A 20,715-nucleotide genomic window follows, 5' to 3' on the forward strand; every position below is an offset into this window, starting at 1 on the left:
GTTCTGCCCCACTAATCATTGAAAATGATGACACGGACCAAATTCGGATCAAGTTCCCAACGGTTGTTTTTCCCAGGGTATCATATTAACAGGTGTTGGGCATGCGTTTCCATGATACCATTCCTGCTATGAGCTGGTCCAAATATTTCAGCCTAAGAGCTCAGCTCAAACGCATGTCACTCGCTACTGTTTTCTTAACAAAATGGCCCAAAAATGAACATCAAAAGTGGGAAAGAAAACTAGTTGGGAATTCAGAGTGTAATCAGTCAATCAATCAATCAGTGGTATTTCTTAAGCTCCTTACTGTGTGCAGGGCACTTACTAAGCGCTTGGGAGATGATGATACAGAATTCACAGACACATTCCTGTCCACAGGGATCTTACAATCTAGAGTAATGGTCTTTGTTCCCACGTGGGGTGCTTTTTTGAGCACATTTGACCACTCTGTACCGGGAACAAAAGAGCATCACTCTGGCTGAAAGGGTCCAGGCCTGTTCGCTATAGCAGTTCCATTTTTTCAGGTTCTCATTTTAAAAGGACTGAACAGACATGAATCAATTACCCCAGGCTAACTCACCCGCTCCCAGCCAAATGTCAAAGCCCAAACATTGATATGCAGGTCGGACAGAGCTCTGGCCTAATATCCATGTGTCTAGCCTCCCAAATAATGAATCTGGTGGGGATGTTGCCTGGTCATCTGATGGATACCGATGGAATGGAGAATGATAGTCCATATTTTTAAACAGGGGCGTGTCAATGAGCCTTGGAACCAAGGGAGAGAGCTGGGTGTCAGGTGTCTGCTCATTTATGAAATGAGCACCATATCTCTTTTACCACCACTGAGGGAGCAGAAATTTCATCTCTGGCTGCCAAAAAAAATTCCAATTGGCCAAGGATCCAACTCCAAACGTTGTTCAGATTACCAATTTGTCTCAATGTATGTAACAGCAGACATAACTGGCAGAGGGTCGGTCGGGGGAAGCAAAGTCTATGCAAGATACTGTGTGTTCAACTATGGTGCTAATCTCAGAGCTAAATGAATTACTCCACTTCATTTTAACAGGAGTTTTAAGTCAGTTATCTTTATGTCTATTCCTCTTTTGACTGTCACAGTATCCCAAGAATGTAAAAACAAAAGCTCATCTGTTCTCATGTTTAAGTCTTGTGAAAATCCTTATTTAATTCCAAACTAGAATTGTTCTTATGAAAGTGGACTAAACTGGCATTACCATTATTTAAGTACAGATTTTAATGCAGTTCTGTGTCCCCTAGTGGGATGCATCAATTTATAGTGGCATCTAATCTCAAATCATTTACACAGAGTGGTGGCGTGAACAGACTGGTAACTCCATTGAGTTTCCATGATGGATTTGAGACTCATCAATAGCAATCATTTTTGTATTTAAATCTTTGTACTGATTGGAGAAAAATACCTTATTAAATATCTTTAAAAGTATTGCTTTTCTCTTTTTTTCATCTCAGCAAGCAACACTTCCGAGAATTCCGTGTCATAAAATCTCCTGACTGAAGGACGCCCAACCAAGGCAAGCATTTGACAATTCTCTTCCCAGATGATCACCTCCACTCAATGCTGCTTTTCGGAAGACCCCTCCCCCCAAATTCCTGCTCAGTCTCAACTCTCTATTCTCTTGTCCAGGTGGTATCTGGTGGCCCAACCCGAGAAAGTTGAGTTCTTTTGGGGTTCACACCCATTCTTGAAATAAGGAACAATTTTCTATATTCAAAAGACTTACTTCTGAAATACTGGTGCAAAAAACTGAAGCAGCATAGTCCCTTAAAAGTGTTCCTTGTCTTAAGAAAAGGTATTTATACTATTGGAATATTTGAACTCATTCCACATGATAGGAAAGTTGTTCTGGTGATTTTCAGATAAAGAGTGTGAATTGCAACACTTTGAAAACATCTTTCAACAATTCTTGTGTTTAATCTTTCGACTGAGTGCTTACTGTGTATACTAAGCTCTTGGGAGAGTACAGTATAACAAGGTTGGTAGACACGTTCCCTGCCCACAGCGCGATTACAGTCTAGAGGAGAGACAGATATTAATATAAATAAATAAATTACAGATATGTACATAAGTGCTGCTGGGCTGAGGGGTGAATAAAGGGTGCAAATCCAAGGGCAAGGGTGACAAGGGAGTGGGAGAAGAGGATTTGAGGGATTGGTCAGGGAAGGCCTCGTTGAAGGAGATTGCCTTCAATAAGTCCTTGAAGGTGAGGAGAGTAAACTGTTGGGAAGTGTTGGAAAACGGCTGAACAGCTTGTGTAGAAATATGATCTGGGCAGCAGTGAAGTATGGACTTAAGTGGGGAGAGAAAGGAGGCAGGGAAGTCTTGTATTAGGGAAAAAAACAACAGCAAGACTTCATCTACCCATTGTCCCAAAATTCTGCTAAATGACTCTTCACTAACTTAACCTGACACCCGGTGCTCTACCACAGAAACCAAGGAAGAGAAAGGAAGAATGAATGTCCCACTTGGGACTAGGAATTTCAAGAGCTTATGAGGAAGTGAAGAAACTAACCTAGGAATGGACACTACTGTCTTCTGCTTCCTGATTTGTTCTTTTCAGTAATCTTTGCTGCACTGAAACTATGCAGAAACTGATACTTCAGTTAGAGACTGACATTAATCAATCAACCAATGTATTTATTGAGTACTATGTGCAGAGCACTGTATTAGGTGCTTGAGAGACTACAATCTTGGGCACCTTTTTACCACCCCTTATATTTTTATTTAACTATGTTATTACCTATTAAAATATTAAAACAAAAAACCATATTTCATTATTATTTTTATTTAACTATGTTAATACCTATTAAATATTAAAACAAAAAACCATATTTCCTTTATGGGAATAACTACGTGTTTGTACTTTTGGTCCATTGCTGATGTCATTCATAAGTTTTTGAGTGTGGCCTAGTGGATAGAGCACGGGCCAAAAAAGTCAGAAGGACATGGATTCTAATCCCGGCTTTTGCCACTTGCCTGCTGGTGGACCCTGGGCAAGTCACTTCACTTCTCTGTGCCTCAGTTACCTCATCTGTAAAATGGGATGGAGACCATAATAATAATAATAATGTTGGTATTTATTAAGTGCTTACTATGTGCCGAGCACTGTTCAAAGCGCTGGGGTAGACACAGGGGAATCAGGTTGTCCCACGTGGGGCTCACAGTCTTAATCCCCATTTTACAGATGAGGTAACTGAGGCATAGAGAAGTGATGTGACTTGCCCACAGTCACACAGCTGACAAGTGGCAGAGCGGAGCTTCGAACCCATGACCTCTGACTCCAAAGCCCGGGCTCTTTCCACTGAGCCACACTGCTTCCATGAGTCCCATGCAGAACAGGGACTGTGTCCAACACGATTGGCTTGTATCCACCCCAGCGGTTAGTACAGTGACTCGCATGTAGTAAGCGCTTAACAAATACCATAATTATTATTATTGTGGGACAGGGACTCTGTCCAACCTGATTAGCTTCTATCTAGCCAGCACTTACAGTGCCCGGAACGTAGTAAGCACTTAACAAATACCATTTAGAAGAAAGAAAAAAACCCCAAGGAAATTGAGAAGATAACCATTCTCATGACTTGGCACCAACAGTTGATGTTATGTCATATAAAGGTGTTGTAAGGACATAGAAACACACACAATAGTTTCTTTGGGGAAATTCATAGACCCTATGAAGTTGCTGGGTGTTTAAAATAAAAATACGGGTCATAAACTTATCTAGTGCCCTATTCCTATGGGGCAAGGGAGAATAGCTTGAAAACCAGTCTGCCTCGTATTAAATTATCCTCGTCAGTTACCAGGAAATTTGATTGGAGACTTCCTAGAGAAAATTGAATTAAGTGGGATTAAAATCCCTCCTAAATAGGCACAATGACCCATTTTACAACTTATTCCAGGAGCTTCTAAAATGTCCTGCCGAAACCCAGGACTCACAATTCACAATTCCTTTAAGGAGTCCAGGATCTTAAGTCTTTCCAGAAAATGTTCTTGCTGTCTAATGGTGAGGTAAAAATGTTTTTTATTCTCATGAAATGTTCTTCTAAATTCAAATGAAATTTGCAAATTCTTTGAGACCTGCATACGAGGCTTGTTTAAACGACCCAAACTCACAATTCACAATTTCCTTTAAGGAGTCCAGGATCTTAAGTCTTTCCAGAAAATGTTCTTGCTGTCTAATGGTGAGGTAAAAATGTTTTTTATTCTCATGAAATGTTCTTCTAAATTCAAATGAAATTTGCAAATTCTTTGAGACCTGCATACGAGGCTTGTTTAAACGACCCAAACTGAAAATTAACTTCAGGACGGCCTGGACCAGATGAACTCTCCCCCATGACAAACAAGGGAATAGTTGGTGGGGAGGTGCACATCTGCTTTTCATTCTTTTTAAAGTGATGAGGAGGCAGGGGAATGGACAAAAGCAGTTGGCAGCCATGCTGTTTCTCCAGTAGCACACTCATAGTAATTGTTCGTCCAAATTAAAAGTGACTCTCCCCGTCCCCCATCTTCCCTTCAATGCCACCTGCAGGAATCTGATCCCATCTGATTATCCTGTAACAATAATGTTGGCATTTGTTGGTATTTGTTAAGCGCTTACTATGTGCCGAGCACTGTTCTAAGCGCTGGGGTAGACACAGGGGAATCGGGTTGTCCCACGTGGGGCTCACAGTCTTAATCCCCATTTTACAGATGAGGTAACTGAGGCACCGAGAAGTTAAGTGACTTGCCCAAAGTCACACAGCTGACAAGTGGCCGAGCCGGGATTCGAACCCATGACCTCTGACTCCAAAGCCCGTGCTCTTTCCACTGAGCCACACTGCTTCTCAACACTTAGCATACAGTAAGCTCTTAAGCCCGGTGTGGGCAGGGATCATCTCTCTTTATTGCTGAATTGTACTTAGCAAGAACTCAGTAGAGTGCTCTGCACACAGTAAGTGTTCAATAAATACGACTGAATGAATGAACAAATACCTATACCCGATGTTCCCTTGCATTACCTTGGTCAAGTGGTGGCTGCTTTAATGGAAAACTTTCACTTGATTGGGTCCTCACCTACCTATGTTCCCCAAATGATCCTTCAAAGGGAGCTGTGGCTATTGTGCAGTTTGTTTCGTTTCAGGTATTTGTTAGGCGCTTATTATGTGTCAAGCACTGTTCTAAGCACTGGGTGAGATACATGATAATCAGGGGATTGAGATAGTCCTGTCCCATTTAAGGCTCACAGTCTTTTAGTTGGAGGGGAGGAGAATTTAATTTCCATTTTACACTCCCACTCCACTACTTGCATGCTGCCTGACCTTGGGCATGTCATTTAAGACTGTGAGCCCTGTCTGGGACAGGGACTATGTCTGACATAACTGACTTGTACGTAACCCAGAGTTTAGAATAGTGTTTGACACATAGTAAACACTTAACAAGCAGCATAAAACAAATAAACGTCTTGGTGCCTCAGTTTCCTCATCTGTAAAATCAAGATGAAATACCTGTTCTCCTTTTCCCTTTGACTGTGAGTCCTGTATAGGCCAGGGAATTTGTCCATTTTGATTGTTTTATATTTACCTCAGGGTTGGAAACATGTAAGTGCTTAGTAAATATTATCATTATTCATATTTTTTAAATTCTTGAGGCAAGTCACACACAATAGAAGAGTGGTCAGCATAAAACATGCAGTATACTATTTCCAGATGCCTTTGCTTCACATCTGTGTGGATTTTAGAGGCAGAAAATGAATTATGGGACAGTTGTTTAATGGATATTTGAAAATACATCTTCTGTAAGCTTTTATCAATCAATCAATCAAGGGCATCTCCCCAAACAGGAAAAATCCAGATACAGGTTGGACCCAATCCCTGTCCCCCATGGGGCTGACAGTCCTAATCCCCATTTTATGGATTAGGGAACTGAGGCGCAGAGAAATTAATAATAATAATGATGGCATTTGTTACGCACTTACTATGTTCTAAGCGCTGAAGGGATACAAGGTGATCAGGTTGCCCCACGTGAGGCTCACAGTCTTCATTCCCATTTTACAGATGAGGGAAGTGAGGCTCAGAGAATTCATTCATTCATTCAATAGTATTTATTGAGCGCTTACTATGTGCAGAGCACTGTACTAAGCGCTTGGGATGAACAAGTCGGCAACAGATAGAGACAGTCCCTGCCGTTTGACGGGCTTACAGTCTAATCGGGGGAGACGGACAGACAAGAACAATGGCACTAAACAGCGTCAAGGGGAAGAACATCTCGTAAAAACCGATGGCAACTAAATAGAATCAAGGCGATGTACAATTCATTAACAAAATAAATAGGGTAACGAAAATATATACAGTTGAGCGGACGAGTACAGTGCTGTGGGGATGGGAAGGGAGAGGTGGAGGAGCAGAGGGAAAAGGGGAAAATGAGGCTTTAGCTGCGGAAAGGTAAAGGGGGGATGGCAGAGGGAGTAGAGGGGGAAGAGGAGCTCAGTCTGGGAACGCCTCTTGGAGAAGTGAAGTGACTTGCCCAAAGTCACTCAGCTGACAAGTGATAGAGCCGGGATTAGAACCCATGACCTTTGACTCCCAAGCCCGGCCTCTTTCCAGAGCCACGCTGCAAGTGACTTTCATTCAGTAGTATTTCAGAGCACTGCGCTTGAATGGACAAATCGGTAACATAGAGACAGTTCCTGCCCTTTGACAGGCTTACAGTGACTTGCCTACAATCACCCAGCAAACGAGTGGCGGAGGCAACACTTGAACCCAGATCCTGCGACGCCCCCGCCCCCCCCCCAGACCCGGGAGAAGCAGCGTGGTCATTGGCAAGAGCCCGGGCTTGGGAGTCAGGGGTCGTGGGTTCGAATCCTACCTCTGCCACTTGTCAGCTGTGTGACTGTGGGCAAGTCACTTCACTTCTCTGTGCCTCAGTTCCCTCATCTGTAAAATGGGGATTAACTGTGAGCCTCACGTGGGACAACCTGATTACCCTGTATCTACCCCAGTGCTTAGAACAGCGCTCTGCACATAGTAAGCGCTTAACAAATGCCAACATTATTATTATTATTATTATTACCAGGCCATTCTGTTCCCCACGTGGCTTCAGCACACATTTGCGCATGCGCAGGGGCCCGCCCGGCTGTTGCCCTAACAACCCGCCCCTCCCCCCGCCCCCCCGAGAAAGGGGCGTGGCCAAACTAAGCATAACCTCGCTTTCCCTCCCCTTCGGCACTTTCGACACACCCTTCTAACCCCCCCCCCCGTAGACACCCCCCGGACCTTCCCCTAAATTCTCCCCCTCATCGGAAGACGATATGGAGGAGGAGATCCCTCTTCCCGGGGGTATCCTGGGCGAGCGGCTTCGATCTCCGTCGCCGACGGGGTAGCCTCTCGGGGCGAAAGTGCGGCCGGCGGGAACGCTGCGAGAGGGAGGGGAGGGGGGAGGAAAGGACAGCGCTGATTGGGTCGCTCGTTGCCCGGGAGTCCTCGTGGAGCGCGCGGGGGCGCGTGTGCGGTCTCGGGGGCGCGCGAGGAGGAAGCGGGGAGGAAGAGGAAGCGGAAGAGGAAAAGGAAGAGGAAAAGGAAAAGGAAGAGGAGACCGGGCCGGACATGGCAGACCAGCTCGGGGATCGATGGTGGGAGGCCCAGCCTGCAGGACCGGACGGCGGCAGCAGCAGCAGCAGCTGCAGTAGCAGCAGCAGCAGCCCAGGTAACTGATCTTCACCCCAAAGCTAAATGCTTTATAATAATAATGTTGGTATTTGTTAAGCTCTTGCTAGGTGCAGAGCACTGTTCTAAGCGCTGGAGTAGACACAGGGGAATCAGGTTGTCCCACGTGGGGCTCACGGTCTTCATCCCCATTTGACAGATGAGGGAACTGAGGCTCAGAGAAGTGAAGTGACTTGCCCACAGTCAGCTGACAAGTGGCAGAGCTGGGATTCGAACTCCTGACCTCTGACTCCACAGCCCATGCTCTTTCCACTGAGCCACGCTGCTTCTCTAATTCTTCTTCTTTATAATAATAATGATAATGCTATTTGCTAAGCGCCTACCATGTGCCAGGCACTGTTCTAAACGCGGGGGCAATACTCAATAAGGATGACACGTGTTAAGCGCTTACGATGTGCCAGGTGCTGTTCTAAGCGCCGGAGAGGATAATAATAATAATGGTCCTTGCTAAGCGCCTACGATGTGCCAGACACTGTTCTAAGCGCTGGGGAGGATAATAATAATAATGATACTTGTTAAGCTCCTATGATTGTGCCAGACACTGTTTTAAGCGCTGGGGAGGATAATAATGGTCCTTGCTAAGCGCCTACGATGTGCCAGACACTGTTCTAAGCGCTGGGGAGGATAATAATAATAATAATGATACTTGTTAAGTGCCTATGATGTGCCAGATACTGTTCTAAGCGCTGGGGAGGATAATAATAATGGTCCTTGCTAAGCGCCTACGATGTGCCAGGCACTGTTCTAAACGCTGGGGCAATAATAATGATGGCATTTGTTCGGTGCTTACGGTGTGCCAGGTGCTGTTCTAAGCACTGGGGAGGATAATAATAATGGTACTTGTTAAGCGCCTACGATGTGCCAGACACTGTTCTAAGCGCTGGGGAGGAGAATAATAATGGTACTTGTTAAGCGCCTACGATGTGCCAGGCACTGTTCTAAACGCTGGGGCCATAATAATGATGGCATTTGTTCGGCGCTTACGATGTGCCAGGTGCTGTTCTAAGCGCTGGGGAGGATAATAATAACAATAATGGTACTCGTTAAGCGCCTACGATGTGCCAGACACTGTTCTAAGCGCTGGGGAGGATAATAATAATGGTACTTGTTAAGCACCTACGATGTGCCAGACACTGTTCTAAGCGCTGGGGAGGATAATAATAATGGTCCTTGCTAAGCGCCTACGATGTGCCAGGCACTGTTCTAAACGCTGGGGCAATAATAATGATGGCATTTGTTCAGCGCTTACGATGTGCCATGTGCTGTTCTAAGCGCTGGGGAGGATAATAATAACAATAATGGTACTCGTTAAGTGCCTACGATTTGCCAGACACTGTTCTAAGCGCTGGGGAGGATAATAATAATGGTACTTGTTAAGCGCCTACGATGTGCCAGGCACTGTTCTAAACGCTGGGGCAATAATAATGATGGCATTTGTTCAGCGCTTACGACGTGCCATGTGCTGTTCTAAGCGCTGGGGAGGATAATAATAATAATGGTACTCGTTAAGTGCCTACGATGTGCCAGACACTGTTCTAAGCACTAGGGGGGATAATAATAATGGTACTTGTTAAGCGCCTACGATGTGCCAGGCACTGTTCTAAACGCTGGGGCAATAATAATGATGGCACGTGTTAAGCGCTTACGATGTGCCAGGCGCTGTTCTAAGCACTGGAGAGGATAATAATAATAATGGTCCTTGTTAAGCGTCTACGATGTGCCAGGCACTGTTCTAAACGCTGGGGCAATACTAAATAAGGATGGCACGTGTTAAGCGCTTACGGTTTACTGTACACGTCTTGGCTTCCAGGTAGCTATTCCATGATGAGCATTTTCTGTTGTATCCAGTGGCCTAGTACTCTGCCCTGCTGAAATTTGTCTTGGAGGGGCCATGGACACTCCAGTTTGCTCACTCATCGCTTTTCCCTGGTTTGCGTTGAGTTTTTACGAGGAAAGTGTGGACAAAAATGTGACCTCAGGAACACAAGTCCTAAGTCTAAGACTTTCTAGTTCACATAGCCAAGAAGTTCTGAGCCCCCCTAGGATACCCTCAGTGTTCACTCCTCACACATATAGGAAAACAGAAATAGCTTGAGCCTAGATCTGGCACCTTCTGAATGAGTGATTGTCTTAACCGCCTTGGATGTTACGTTTGGTATGATCAGTGGGTCGAGAGAGAGAAGCCAGGGAACCATTTGGGAAACTGATCATCGTCAAAGCTCTTTGCCCCAGAAGTTGGTCTTCAGCCCCGATCTTGCAAATGAGAAATTGAAACTTTATTCTCCTGCCCCTGGTATTTTGTTCCCGGAATGTTTGCTCATAACTCCTCAGTAATGGTTGTTCATCCTCACCAGCCTCTGATGTTTTTCAGTAGAGCCGTTTCCAAAAGATTATGTAAAGCAAGGAGAAGAACCGCACTCTGATCATGTTTTCCATTCTCTTCTGGTTTTTCTTATCGCAAGAGATTTGTAAATCTCTGATTTTCACCAACATTTTCTCTCCAGCTTTTACATTTATTTTTCAAAAGATTAGCAACTCTTGGCTGTGAAAATTCCATGGTTTCGACAGATAATAGCTCAGGTGATTAGGGAGCTGTTACCTCTCTGTTGGTACTAATTCATCAGAGGGCTCTGTTCCAAAACAATCTATGTCCAGAAGCGTTACATGTACTACGTTTGAACTCGGTGCATTGTTTCAGTGTTTCATAGGAATTACGATTTAGCCTATTTTTATTGACTTGATTCTGGCAAGTTCTTCATGTCGAAGTTAAAACTTTAGTGTTAAGGTGAGCAACTTGTGGGCAGGGAAAGTGTCAGCTAATGCTACTGTAGTGTTCTCTCCCAGGCACCTGGTACAGGGCTTGGCACCCAGTAAGTGCTCAGTAGATACCACTGATTGATCAATAGATTTCACTTAGTATTGATATGACATCCTTACTAGCGTGGTACTTTTCAGATAGGCTTTTTAAACATTCACACTGTTTTCCTCCAAGAATTGAGGCCATTCTAGAGGGTTTACTTTCTCAGATTCCTTTGCTTGGAGGGGGCTGTCCTGAGTTCAGTGAAAACATCACTGATGAGCACCATGAAGATTTCTCGTGGAGCAGTAAGACACAGGTAGCATTTTTGCAAAACCTTGCCTTTAGGTAAACCCATGCTCTGGTGTTCTTCCGTTTGACTCTGTGCACATGCATACGAGTGGTTTTTTTGATATGTGGTATGCCTAGTCCAAACGTGTCGGAATAATGTTCCCTAGGTCCCTAATCACAATCTACCCAAAACATGTACTAAAGCATGTACATGAAAACTGAGTGTATTTGAAAAGTGTTGTATTACTGGAGGCAGTATACTGTCATCTTTTATGGCAAATGGAAGAACATAAAATGAAAGCAAATGGCTTCAACACTGAAAATTTATTGAGCATCCACTGGTCGCATGGCACTCCTGTTGGGTGCCTAGATACAGCCTGGAGAGTACCGAAAAGGCACTTCACCTTGTCCTCATCAAGTGTACATTCTGCCACCATCCAGGCCACCACACTCAGAACAGATGCACAAGAAAAAATTGAGCAGTAAAACACTCGCAGAAGCAGGATGGATTCTTGTCAGATGCAAAAAAGGCAATTAATTCTCTGAAAAAGTTGTTTTCTATCTTTCTTAGTTTGAATGAGTATGTATCATAGGCAAGGAAAATATCAAGGCAAGAGGGAGGAATTAGCTAGGTGAGTAGATGGGGAGGATGGAGCGAAAGGTTGTCCTGGAGGATTTCCCAAGAGGGGGCAAGAGGAGAGGCCTGGCTTGGCTCTCTTTTCTAGCTCTTGTGGCCCTGGCTTTGATTGCTTGTAAAGCACTGTTGGCATGGTGGGAGCAATATTCTTTAGTAAGTCCACAAGCTGATGCGGTCAAGGGGGAATATCACCCATCCTCGTCCTCCTCCCCACTTTTAAATAAGAATGGTTTTGTATATCATATATATGTACGCACTCTTCGCATTTGAAGTTTATGCTGGCGCTCTCTCTAGTGCCCTAATCTACTGATCAGTATCAACAGAAAGATTGGGGTTGCATTTAACAAACACGGTGGCAGAAGGGAATTGAGCTAAAGCATCAATCAAATAGTGGTATTTATTGAGCGCTTCCTGTGTGCAGAGAACTGTACTAAGCACTTGAGAGAGCGTAATACAAAACGGCTTCTCCAAAGGCAGGGTCCGCCCCAGAGCAGAGGGCATCTAAGTGAAGAACTCTGGTTCTCCCGGTAAGTTTAGCCAGCATTGGCTGAGCCCCGATGTTGCCCAGACAGCCTCTCCCACTAGGACCACCCCCAATTGTGTTGGCATTTCTTTGTGCAGAACTGAGCAGGGTTTCTGACTCTGCCATCCTGACTCCAAGAGAACAATTAGGATTATCCCGGGCCAACCTGTCATGCTGGACACATGATTTGAGTTCAAGCTGCACTATCTGTTAAAACTCTGACGTCTGCGTTGCCTGGCCCACCTCACTTTAATTCACTATGTCAGGACAGAGGTCCCTGAAGCTTTCTGACCCCCGGTCCTCACCATCAGTAAAAAAAATTTCCCAGGGGTTAATTTTTATAGATTTTAGTGTTTTTGCATTTGCATAATTTTATTGTTGTATTTCCAATCCCTTTGTCCATCTCTTTTCACCGTAAGCGTTATCAAGCATGTGGACTTATCACTGCAAACCCCAGCTCCAATCCGTGTTCTTTGAAATGTTTGTTTATTTTTAACTGTCTAACCACTGATTCCTAGTCAGTTCTTCCCTATGGTTCGACAGAATAGCCTCTCCCCACTTTCCTAATTCCTCGCCATTCTGGAAATCTCTAGGCCTTTGAGAATCAGCCGTAATGGCCATTAGACTATTTCTCCCAGAGATCTATTCTTTTCCACCTGCCATATTGAGCGAAGCTCACTGTTTAGCTTTTTCCTTCTTGTCCCTGGCTTCCTGGGCATCCATCTCCCTGCCAGCCTCTCACCTCCCCCGGCCATCTCGCGCCCCACCCTTGCCATCTCCAATACCGGTCCTTCCACCCGTCTACCGTGCTCTGCCTGGCTCCACAGTCCGGGCTTTAATTGGAGGCCAAGTTACAACTGACTGGTACAGAAGGTAGAAATAGTAGTGGGCAGGTGGCAGAAACAGCTCCTACACCCTGCTGCTGCCTACCCGGCTTGGACCCCAGGGCCGGACATGGTATAGCAGAGTGGAGCGGTGTGTGGTAACACCCTTGGGGAATCCCACATGCCTCCTGGTGTCTCTGTGGGTTTATCCTACCCAACTTTTAACACTGGGTTTTTGGGGCAAAAGAAGAAAGGGTTGGACTTTTCCATTCCAGTCGATACACTTTGTCTTATGGCATTTCTCAGGTTGTGATTCATGTAATTCATTTATATTGTACTCTCCCAAGTGCTTTGTACAGTGCTTTGCACACATTAAGTGCTCAATAAATGCAATTGAATGAATGAAGCGTGACCCCTGCCCTAGTGGAAAGAGCGCAGGCCCCGGGGGTCAGAGGACCTCGGTACTAATCCCAGCTCCGCCACTTGTCTGCTCTGTGACCTCAAACTAGTCACTTAACTTCTCTGTGCTTCATTTACCTCATCTGTAAAATGAGGATTAAGACCATGAAACCTGTGTGGAACAGGTACCGTGTTCAACTCGTGTATCTTATATCTATCCCAGCGCTTAGTACAGTGCCTGACATATAGTAAGCACTTAACAAATACCATAAAGAACCCCCTCACTTTCTTTCTGTTTTACTTAACCATGTTCCTGTACAATTGCACATCACTCCTCCTGCCCCCCACCTCCCTGTTCCTCAACCTCGACTATCACTTTGGGAGATGGAATGAAAATTAAGAGTGAGAAAGAACAATTTAGCTGTACTTTGTGATCGTCAGTCTTACAGATAGCTGCTTGCTAGCCATGGTTTTGCTAGCCGCTTTGCTTGATTTTTTACCTCTGGTCTGATGAATTGTCTGGATGCTGAAGGGACCTGGGAAGATACTTTGTGTGTACAAAGATTTTTATGCTGGTTTGGAAACAGCATGGCCTAGTGGATAGAGCACAAGCTTGAGAGTCAAAGGACCTAAGTTCTCATACCGGTCAGCCACCTGTCTGCTGTAAGACCTTGGGCAAGTCACTTCACTTCTCTGTGCCTCCGTTCCCTTATCTGTAAATTGGGGATTAAGACTGTGAGCCCCATGTAGGACAGTGACTGTGTCCAACCTGATGAGCTTGTACCTACCCCGATGCTTAGTACAGTGCCCAATACATAGTACGCGCTTAATAAATACCATAAAAAGTCTGAATCGTCCTATTTTCCACTTCATTTCCCTACTGAATGGGTGGATTCAGCCAATCCTCCAGTTAGCTAGGTGCTCTGATCAAACAGGAATTCTGCTGTGAAACTGTCTGCAGCTTCTGCACACGAGGGCAGTTGTAGTTCTCATCTCACCCGGGACTCTGTTGTAGCAGTTAAAGCCCTCTCTGGTAATAGCTTTTGATTACTGAAGCCATCCTGAAAATCCCATTTATTTATTTATTTGATGTAGTAGCCCCTCCCAGGGCCTGGGAGATAACCGAAGCTGGTTCTGGCAGAATGCTGTAACAGTGCTCAGGGTCAGCTCTTTCAAGTTTTTACGTTGGTTGTTCACCTTGGAGTTGGTCTTGATCCTAACAGCTTTGACCACCTTCTAGTAGTCTGGTGCCAGACTTTATTCCCAAGTAAAGTCACTCTCCTGCTGTGGAATAAAGTCACCGGAAAGAAAGCATTCCTCCAGCTGGGTATTCCACCAGAAAACTTAGAAAGATCCAGTGTGTGTGCTTTGGAGGATGCTTCATCAAATATAGGGCTTGGATAAAGGCTCCATCTTTAGGTCTGGCAGAGGACCAGGTTGTGCACATTGGGCTTGCCCTGACCAATCTTGGAAGGGCGAGGTGGATCCAGTAATATTTTGGGTTGTGTTTTATGGCTCTTAAAGCATGGCGCTAGGCACAGCGTCGTGGGACGTCCACCTCTTGCAGCTTCAGGGTGACCATCGCCTCTTCCACCATCCAGGGGATCACTGGCGGTGGGCCATCCCATTTCTCCAAGGACCCGGCTCTTGCCTGGGAGTGGCCATCATTACTGGTTAGGGTAGCTTCCCGTGTCTTTGAGCCACTTGGCAAGGGTTGCACGTTGGTCACGGAGGCCACGGCGGGCTTTACCTATTCCCCCCGGGGTAAAGGGAAGTGTTGGAGGTAACAGTCCGAATGACATGCAGTCTCCCCAGACTGGCCCGGTGAAGTGATTTGTTGAGAGGCCCAGGAGCAGTCTTAGGAGGGCATTTAACAGAACTTGCAGACTTGGGCTTCGGGATTCGGGCTGGGTGGGGGACCCGGTACAGGTCTGCGATCTCGAAGCAAACAAAGGGAAAAGCATCATCAGCGACAGCGTCGATCGAGTACCCTGGGCAGAGCTCTGTGCCAGGCACTGGGGAACGTAGGATAGAAGTAAACTACGTGGCCCTTGCTCTCAAGGAGCTAGCCGTCTAATTCGGTTAGAAATTAATAAATACCCTCAGGGTAAAAGGAAAGGAGCGTCAATACAAATGATAGAATAGGAAAGGAAACAAATAAAATGAGTAAACAGATGGCAGTGAATACTAAGGTGATACTGATGTGACTAGAAAGGTGGGCTTTAATCTGGGAAAACTTCTTGAAGAAGGCGGCCTTTGGGGAGCACTCGAGAGGGGAAGCAGTACCATGCAGGGGGAGAGGCACAAACAGAATATTAGAATTGAGAAGCAGCATGGCCTAGTAGAGAGAGCATGGGCCTGGGAATCACAAGGACCCGAGTTCTAATCCCAGCTCGCCAAGTGTTTGCTTTGAGTCCTTGGGTTTGTGACTTTTTTATGCCTCAGTTTCCTCAACTCTAAAATGGGAATACCTGTTGTCCTTCCTTAGACTGTGAACCCCATATGGGGACAGGGATTGGGTCAGACCTAATTAGCTTGTAGCTACCCCGGTGTTTAAAACAGTGTTTGACATGTAGTAAGCACTTAAAAAATACCATATTAAAATAATGGGAGAGAGGTGAGTGAGGTAGCTAAAGCCCTCCTCCTCATCATCTTTATTGAGTGCCTACTGTGTGCAGAACATTGGGCTAGATACTAAGGAATGTGCGATAGACATAGAAGACACGATCCCTGAGTTCAAATTTATGACAGTTCCAACTGGGAGGCAGGGAGTAAAGAGTTCAGGCCAAGAAACCAAGCCGTAGTTGACACACATTAAGACACCCTCCCATCCCCCTTTCCCCCAACCTTGAGACAATGACTTTATGGGTAATGATACCATAATAATGTCCACCTGAAATCTTTAGTACTGTATATATGTGTATATCATTATGCCATAGACATAGCTTTATTGGAAGTGCTATTTATCAAGTTATAGATAGAGGTCACTGGCTGTTGAGACTACAGATCTGGGTTGTTTCTGTAATGAGTCTGCTTTAAACTTTTTTTCTTAAATCTAAGAAGTTAACGTTGCTCAGGGGTGGGCCACCACTCTGAGAGGCTTGGGCAAGCAGCTCCACTCACGGGCATGTGGTTGGTTCAGTTTCCTTGACCGGGCTTTAGAAGTAGGTGGAGCAGAGCCCTTCCTCTGGCCACTCTTTCTGCTATCCCCTCCCTGGCCTCTGACAAACCGTGAGTGTGCCCGATGGCTCCTTTAAACGATGACAGCCAGTGCTCACGAGTCTTCCTTGAGCTGGAGACTAAGGCGGTGGAGAGGCTTCACGGAGGTTGCACTTGTGCTCTGTTCATTGCCTTTCAGGGGATCCCGGGTGGCCTCAGCGAAGCCAATTCTGCCTGTGTTCCTTTTGCCAGATGAAGAAACTGAAGCAGCTAAAGCGACTTGCCCAAGATCATACTGCAGGCAAGCGGCGGAGCTGGGAATTAGAACCCAGACCCTCTGTCTCCCAGCACCAAGCTCTTTCTTTCTTCTCCATGAACTGATGCATTCAATACTATACTGACATACTTGTGATGTCCCATGAATTATACCAGGCATGTAGCATATTGTAATGGTGTCATATGTGCCATTTTGCTGAAGGCTGCCTAGTTTGGCCAAATGTAGAGAGTTTCTATGGGTGTACTCCTACTCTTCTTGCGTACTGCAGAGCCATTACATTCCTTTTTGGGATTTATGGGAACCTGGAAGCTGCTTCCAAGCTGTGGAATTCAGCAACAGCACGTACTGTGCACACAGTAAAGTCTCAGTAAATGTGACTGAATGAAGGAGGGAGGTGGGGTGCTGAAAATATAGTGGACATAAAGGGGTCCAGTGTATGTATGAGAGGGGACAGACCAACTGAAAGATCACTGGCCTCCCTATAGGTACAGTGTCATACTGTCTTCTCCACTGATCAGTGAAATTGTGGTGGTAATTATTATTAATTCATGGCCGGCACTGCACATGCATTTATAAATTTAAAATAAATTGCCTTTGCATGATAGCATACCCTAGTGGAAAGAACACAGGCCTGGGAGTCAGAGGACTGGAGTTCTATCCTTCCTATGCCACTTTGCCGGTGTGTGACTTTAGGCAAGTAGTCACTTAACTTCTCAGGCTCTGTTTCCTCATCTGTAAAATGGGGATTCAATACCCGCTCTTCCTCCTGCTGAGACTATGAGCCCCATGTAAGACAGGTGACTGGGTACAACTTGATTATCTTATATTCATTCAATAGTATTTATTGAGCGCTTATTATTTGCAGAGCACTGTAGTAAGCGCTTGGAATGTACAATTCGGCAACAGATAGAGAGAATCCCGGCCCATTGACGGGTTTACAGTCTTAGATCTACTCCAACGGTTACTGCAGTGCTTAACACTTATTGTTATTATTGTTGAGTTTCCTTTTAAGAGTCGGCTATGAGGTACAAAAGGCATTCACTGTAAGCCCGTCAAAGGGCAGGGACTGTCTCTATCTGTTACCGCATTGTCCATTCCAAGCGCTTAGTACAGTGCTCTGCACATAGTAAGCGCTCAATAAATACTATTGAATGAATTCTCAGTTTTTAAGTGTACGAATGATGGGATTGAGGAGTTTGGTGGTGTTAATTACCTAGTGTAACTGGAGGTATTTGTCTCTAGGTGGCAGCAACGACTAGTCATATGCGTGAAAGTAGATTTAGGGCAATCACCAGTCTTGGATGCAATACCAATATTTTGTTCTGGTCTGAGTTTTTGGAGCCCAACGACAAACTGATTCGAGTGGTATGGGACTGAAAAATTACATCTTGGACCAACTTTACGAAGAACTCTCTGTGAAATGGCAGCAGTAAAGTTTTATGTAGAATTGGCAGAGGAATCAGGGCTTTGGAGAAAGGGAATGCTTTTTCTCTCTTGCTCCGAGGAGACCACACAGCGAACAATGCACAAAGTTGGAAGCTTCAGTGTTCCATCAGGATTTAGATGGCTGGGAGGGGAATTTAGAAAACAACAGGGATAAAGAATAGAAAGGCCGAAAAAATTAAATGTGCTTGGCTCAGCCGAAAGGTATCGGGATGGTTAACCAATGAGACCGTCGTGAAAGAAGCAAGTGCCAAGCAGGCAGACTGAGCAAGAGGGTGAAGCAATGAAAGGAGATGATTTCTTCAAGATCTGAGGGCCTTGGATTATAGAGTAATCACAAGGATGTTGGTTGGAAGGTGGTTGACCTTCAAACAAATAAAAGTAGATCAGCTAAGGATGACCAACCATGCGGTAGAGTCTACAAAATCCTTTGATCCCGCAAACACATCACTGCTCATTCGAGCCTATTCTTGTCATTGTATCGTTGTCTCTGACGGCAGGGGAGGTTGGTAGCTGGGAGAATGAGAGTGCAGAAGAGTGGGCCTGGGTTTGCGATTTATTAACCTCCTTCCTTACCATTGGCTTTATTTTTTGCGGGCCCTGTATTACTTGATAGGATGTTAAAACCATTTACTAAATGCCTAATGGGAAAACTTTTTACCTTGGGGGTAGAGATGGTGAGCACTCAAGCAGGGTAACTCCAGTCAATGAATATCACACTGAAGCCTGAAGACTGTGCTTTCCCCAGGTCTGTTATTGCCTCCTTGAATACCTCTTTGTGCCTCATTGTCTCCTAGGGTCCTTGTTCCCATCGCCCTTACAAGAGTATTGTGAGGGAAAGCAAAATAAAAGTCTGTGAAGCGTTTTGAGCTTCTTGGAAGTAATATGATTTGTTTGGTCAGGCAATGGCTTCGTTACAGAGGTTCTGCCCTTTGGGTTTCCGGCACTGTCACTTGACTGGCTCAGAAATGCCATTGAAGGTGAATCGAGGAAAGAGTCAGGTTAGGTTCCAGCATGGAAGAAGATGCAACCCTTCTTCCCCTTGACAGAATCGAGGATCCAGGTCTCCGGATCACACATTTTTGTTTCTGAGACCAGATATAACTGGCTGTAGGGTAGCCTCTGAGTGTGCATTGTTTTTCACGGTGACTTCAAGAAGAAAGGCTGAAGTGATGGAGGAAAGAAAAAAAACGATTCCGACTCCAAAATGCCCTTTTTTGGAACTGTTGCTGTTAAGTCACAAGAAGAAAGGAGCTATTGTAGAACTCTGCTACCAAACAGTGAATTTTAAAGTGACTCAAGGACCCCTAGAATCTGAAGGTCCAAAAGGGGAAGAGAAGTTTTCATGCCCAATAATAAGTGTCCAGTCTAGATATTTTTATCAGATGGAGCATATGAAATTTTACCTGGTCATGCTCTCACACTAACATTTTCATTTCCCAGGCTACTGAAAAAGTCATATGAATTTAAACAGTCAGACTGCACCCTCTCTCCCCATCCTCTTCCCTGCTCTCACCCAACCAAGATGGCTAGGAGGATAGGTTTGAGTTCAGATTCAGGGACAGTCCATATGGCCTTCAGCCAGTGCCAGAGCGAGGCTAAAATCAGCCCAGAGAACAGCTCAGTGCTTAAAGAGCAGATTATTTTCCTCTGAGAGAAGTGTTTGACACTAAATTTTCAGGCCCTTGCATGATTGCAAGTTACTGAAATTACTTAGTAGCTGGAGATTTTTAAGGTGACCCTCTGTGTCCTAGAGCTAAAAATATTGAAAGAGACTCGTCTTGGACTCAAGATAATATAGTCACCCAGACTGCACAGATAATGAGCACAACTTGCCTGCTTTACTTTTTTTGTCATAACTCCACACCCATTTAAATCAAGTGCATATCACTGTGAGAAGAGGGGGGACAGCCATTTTGCCAGGGCAAAGGGGCCCTTTAAAGGATTTCTCCAGTCTAGGTAAATTATTTAATGCTAACTAGTTGAAAGGCCCATGAGGTGGTTAGATCATCGCCATTAAACTTCTGCAAAAGAACATTTGGTTTTAAATAGATTCCCGCTGTTCTGAATGTTATGATTTGTGCTTCAGAACTGCCCGACTTCCTATCCGGCCAAGATTTATTTGGTCTTTTTATATCATGATGTAATGTGGCTTGGTGGTTGGGGCTCCAGCTGTGGATGGGGAAAGATGCCGGTCTATCCCTGTTCAATCCCAGTACCCTTTTTCCCTTTCCTCCCTACCCTGTTTCTCTTTCCACCGTGGACTATAATGAGAAGAGGGGCAGGACGACATGAAGGACTAGAGTCAAACTACTCTGTCCCCTCGAAAGGGTGCCTCCTTCACCTTTACTTGTTTTCTTGTGGCCCCTTTCAGCATATCTACCTCCTAGGTTTTTTCTTGCGTTTTTTTTTCCATTTCCTCTTATGCTCTTCTCCTCTACAACGCGCCTCCCCATCCCCGTCCCCCCCCCCCCCGACCCCGGCCTTTTCCCCCCTTCTTTTAACTGTTCACTGTCTTCCTTTCTGGGCTTCTCGTCCCCAATGCATTCTATTCCCTCCCCATTTCTGTTGTATCATACCCTTTCAAGTGCTTAGTACAGTGCTCTGAATATAGTAAGGCTTAATAAATACCAC

At 45.1% G+C, this 20,715-nt stretch overlaps 1 protein-coding gene across 2 annotated transcripts in view; it reads right to left on the reverse strand.

Annotated features, from left to right (window-relative positions):
* Positions 1 to 13,976: 13,976 nt before the first annotated feature.
* The window catches only part of FILIP1L (filamin A interacting protein 1 like), an 87,832-nt gene continuing 81,093 nt past the window's right edge, over positions 13,977 to 20,715 (reverse strand). For both annotated transcript variants that reach the window (XM_029082146.2, XM_029082147.2), the window contains one exon: positions 13,977 to 15,140. In XM_029082146.2, the coding sequence (XP_028937979.2) occupies positions 14,949 to 15,140 (192 nt within the window). In that variant the 3' untranslated portion in view covers positions 13,977 to 14,948. The remainder of the gene's footprint in view (positions 15,141 to 20,715) is intronic.

The sequence above is a fragment of the Ornithorhynchus anatinus genome, chromosome 17, assembly GCF_004115215.2.
Source record: "Ornithorhynchus anatinus isolate Pmale09 chromosome 17, mOrnAna1.pri.v4, whole genome shotgun sequence".
In the NCBI taxonomy this organism is placed as follows: domain Eukaryota; kingdom Metazoa; phylum Chordata; class Mammalia; order Monotremata; family Ornithorhynchidae; genus Ornithorhynchus; species Ornithorhynchus anatinus.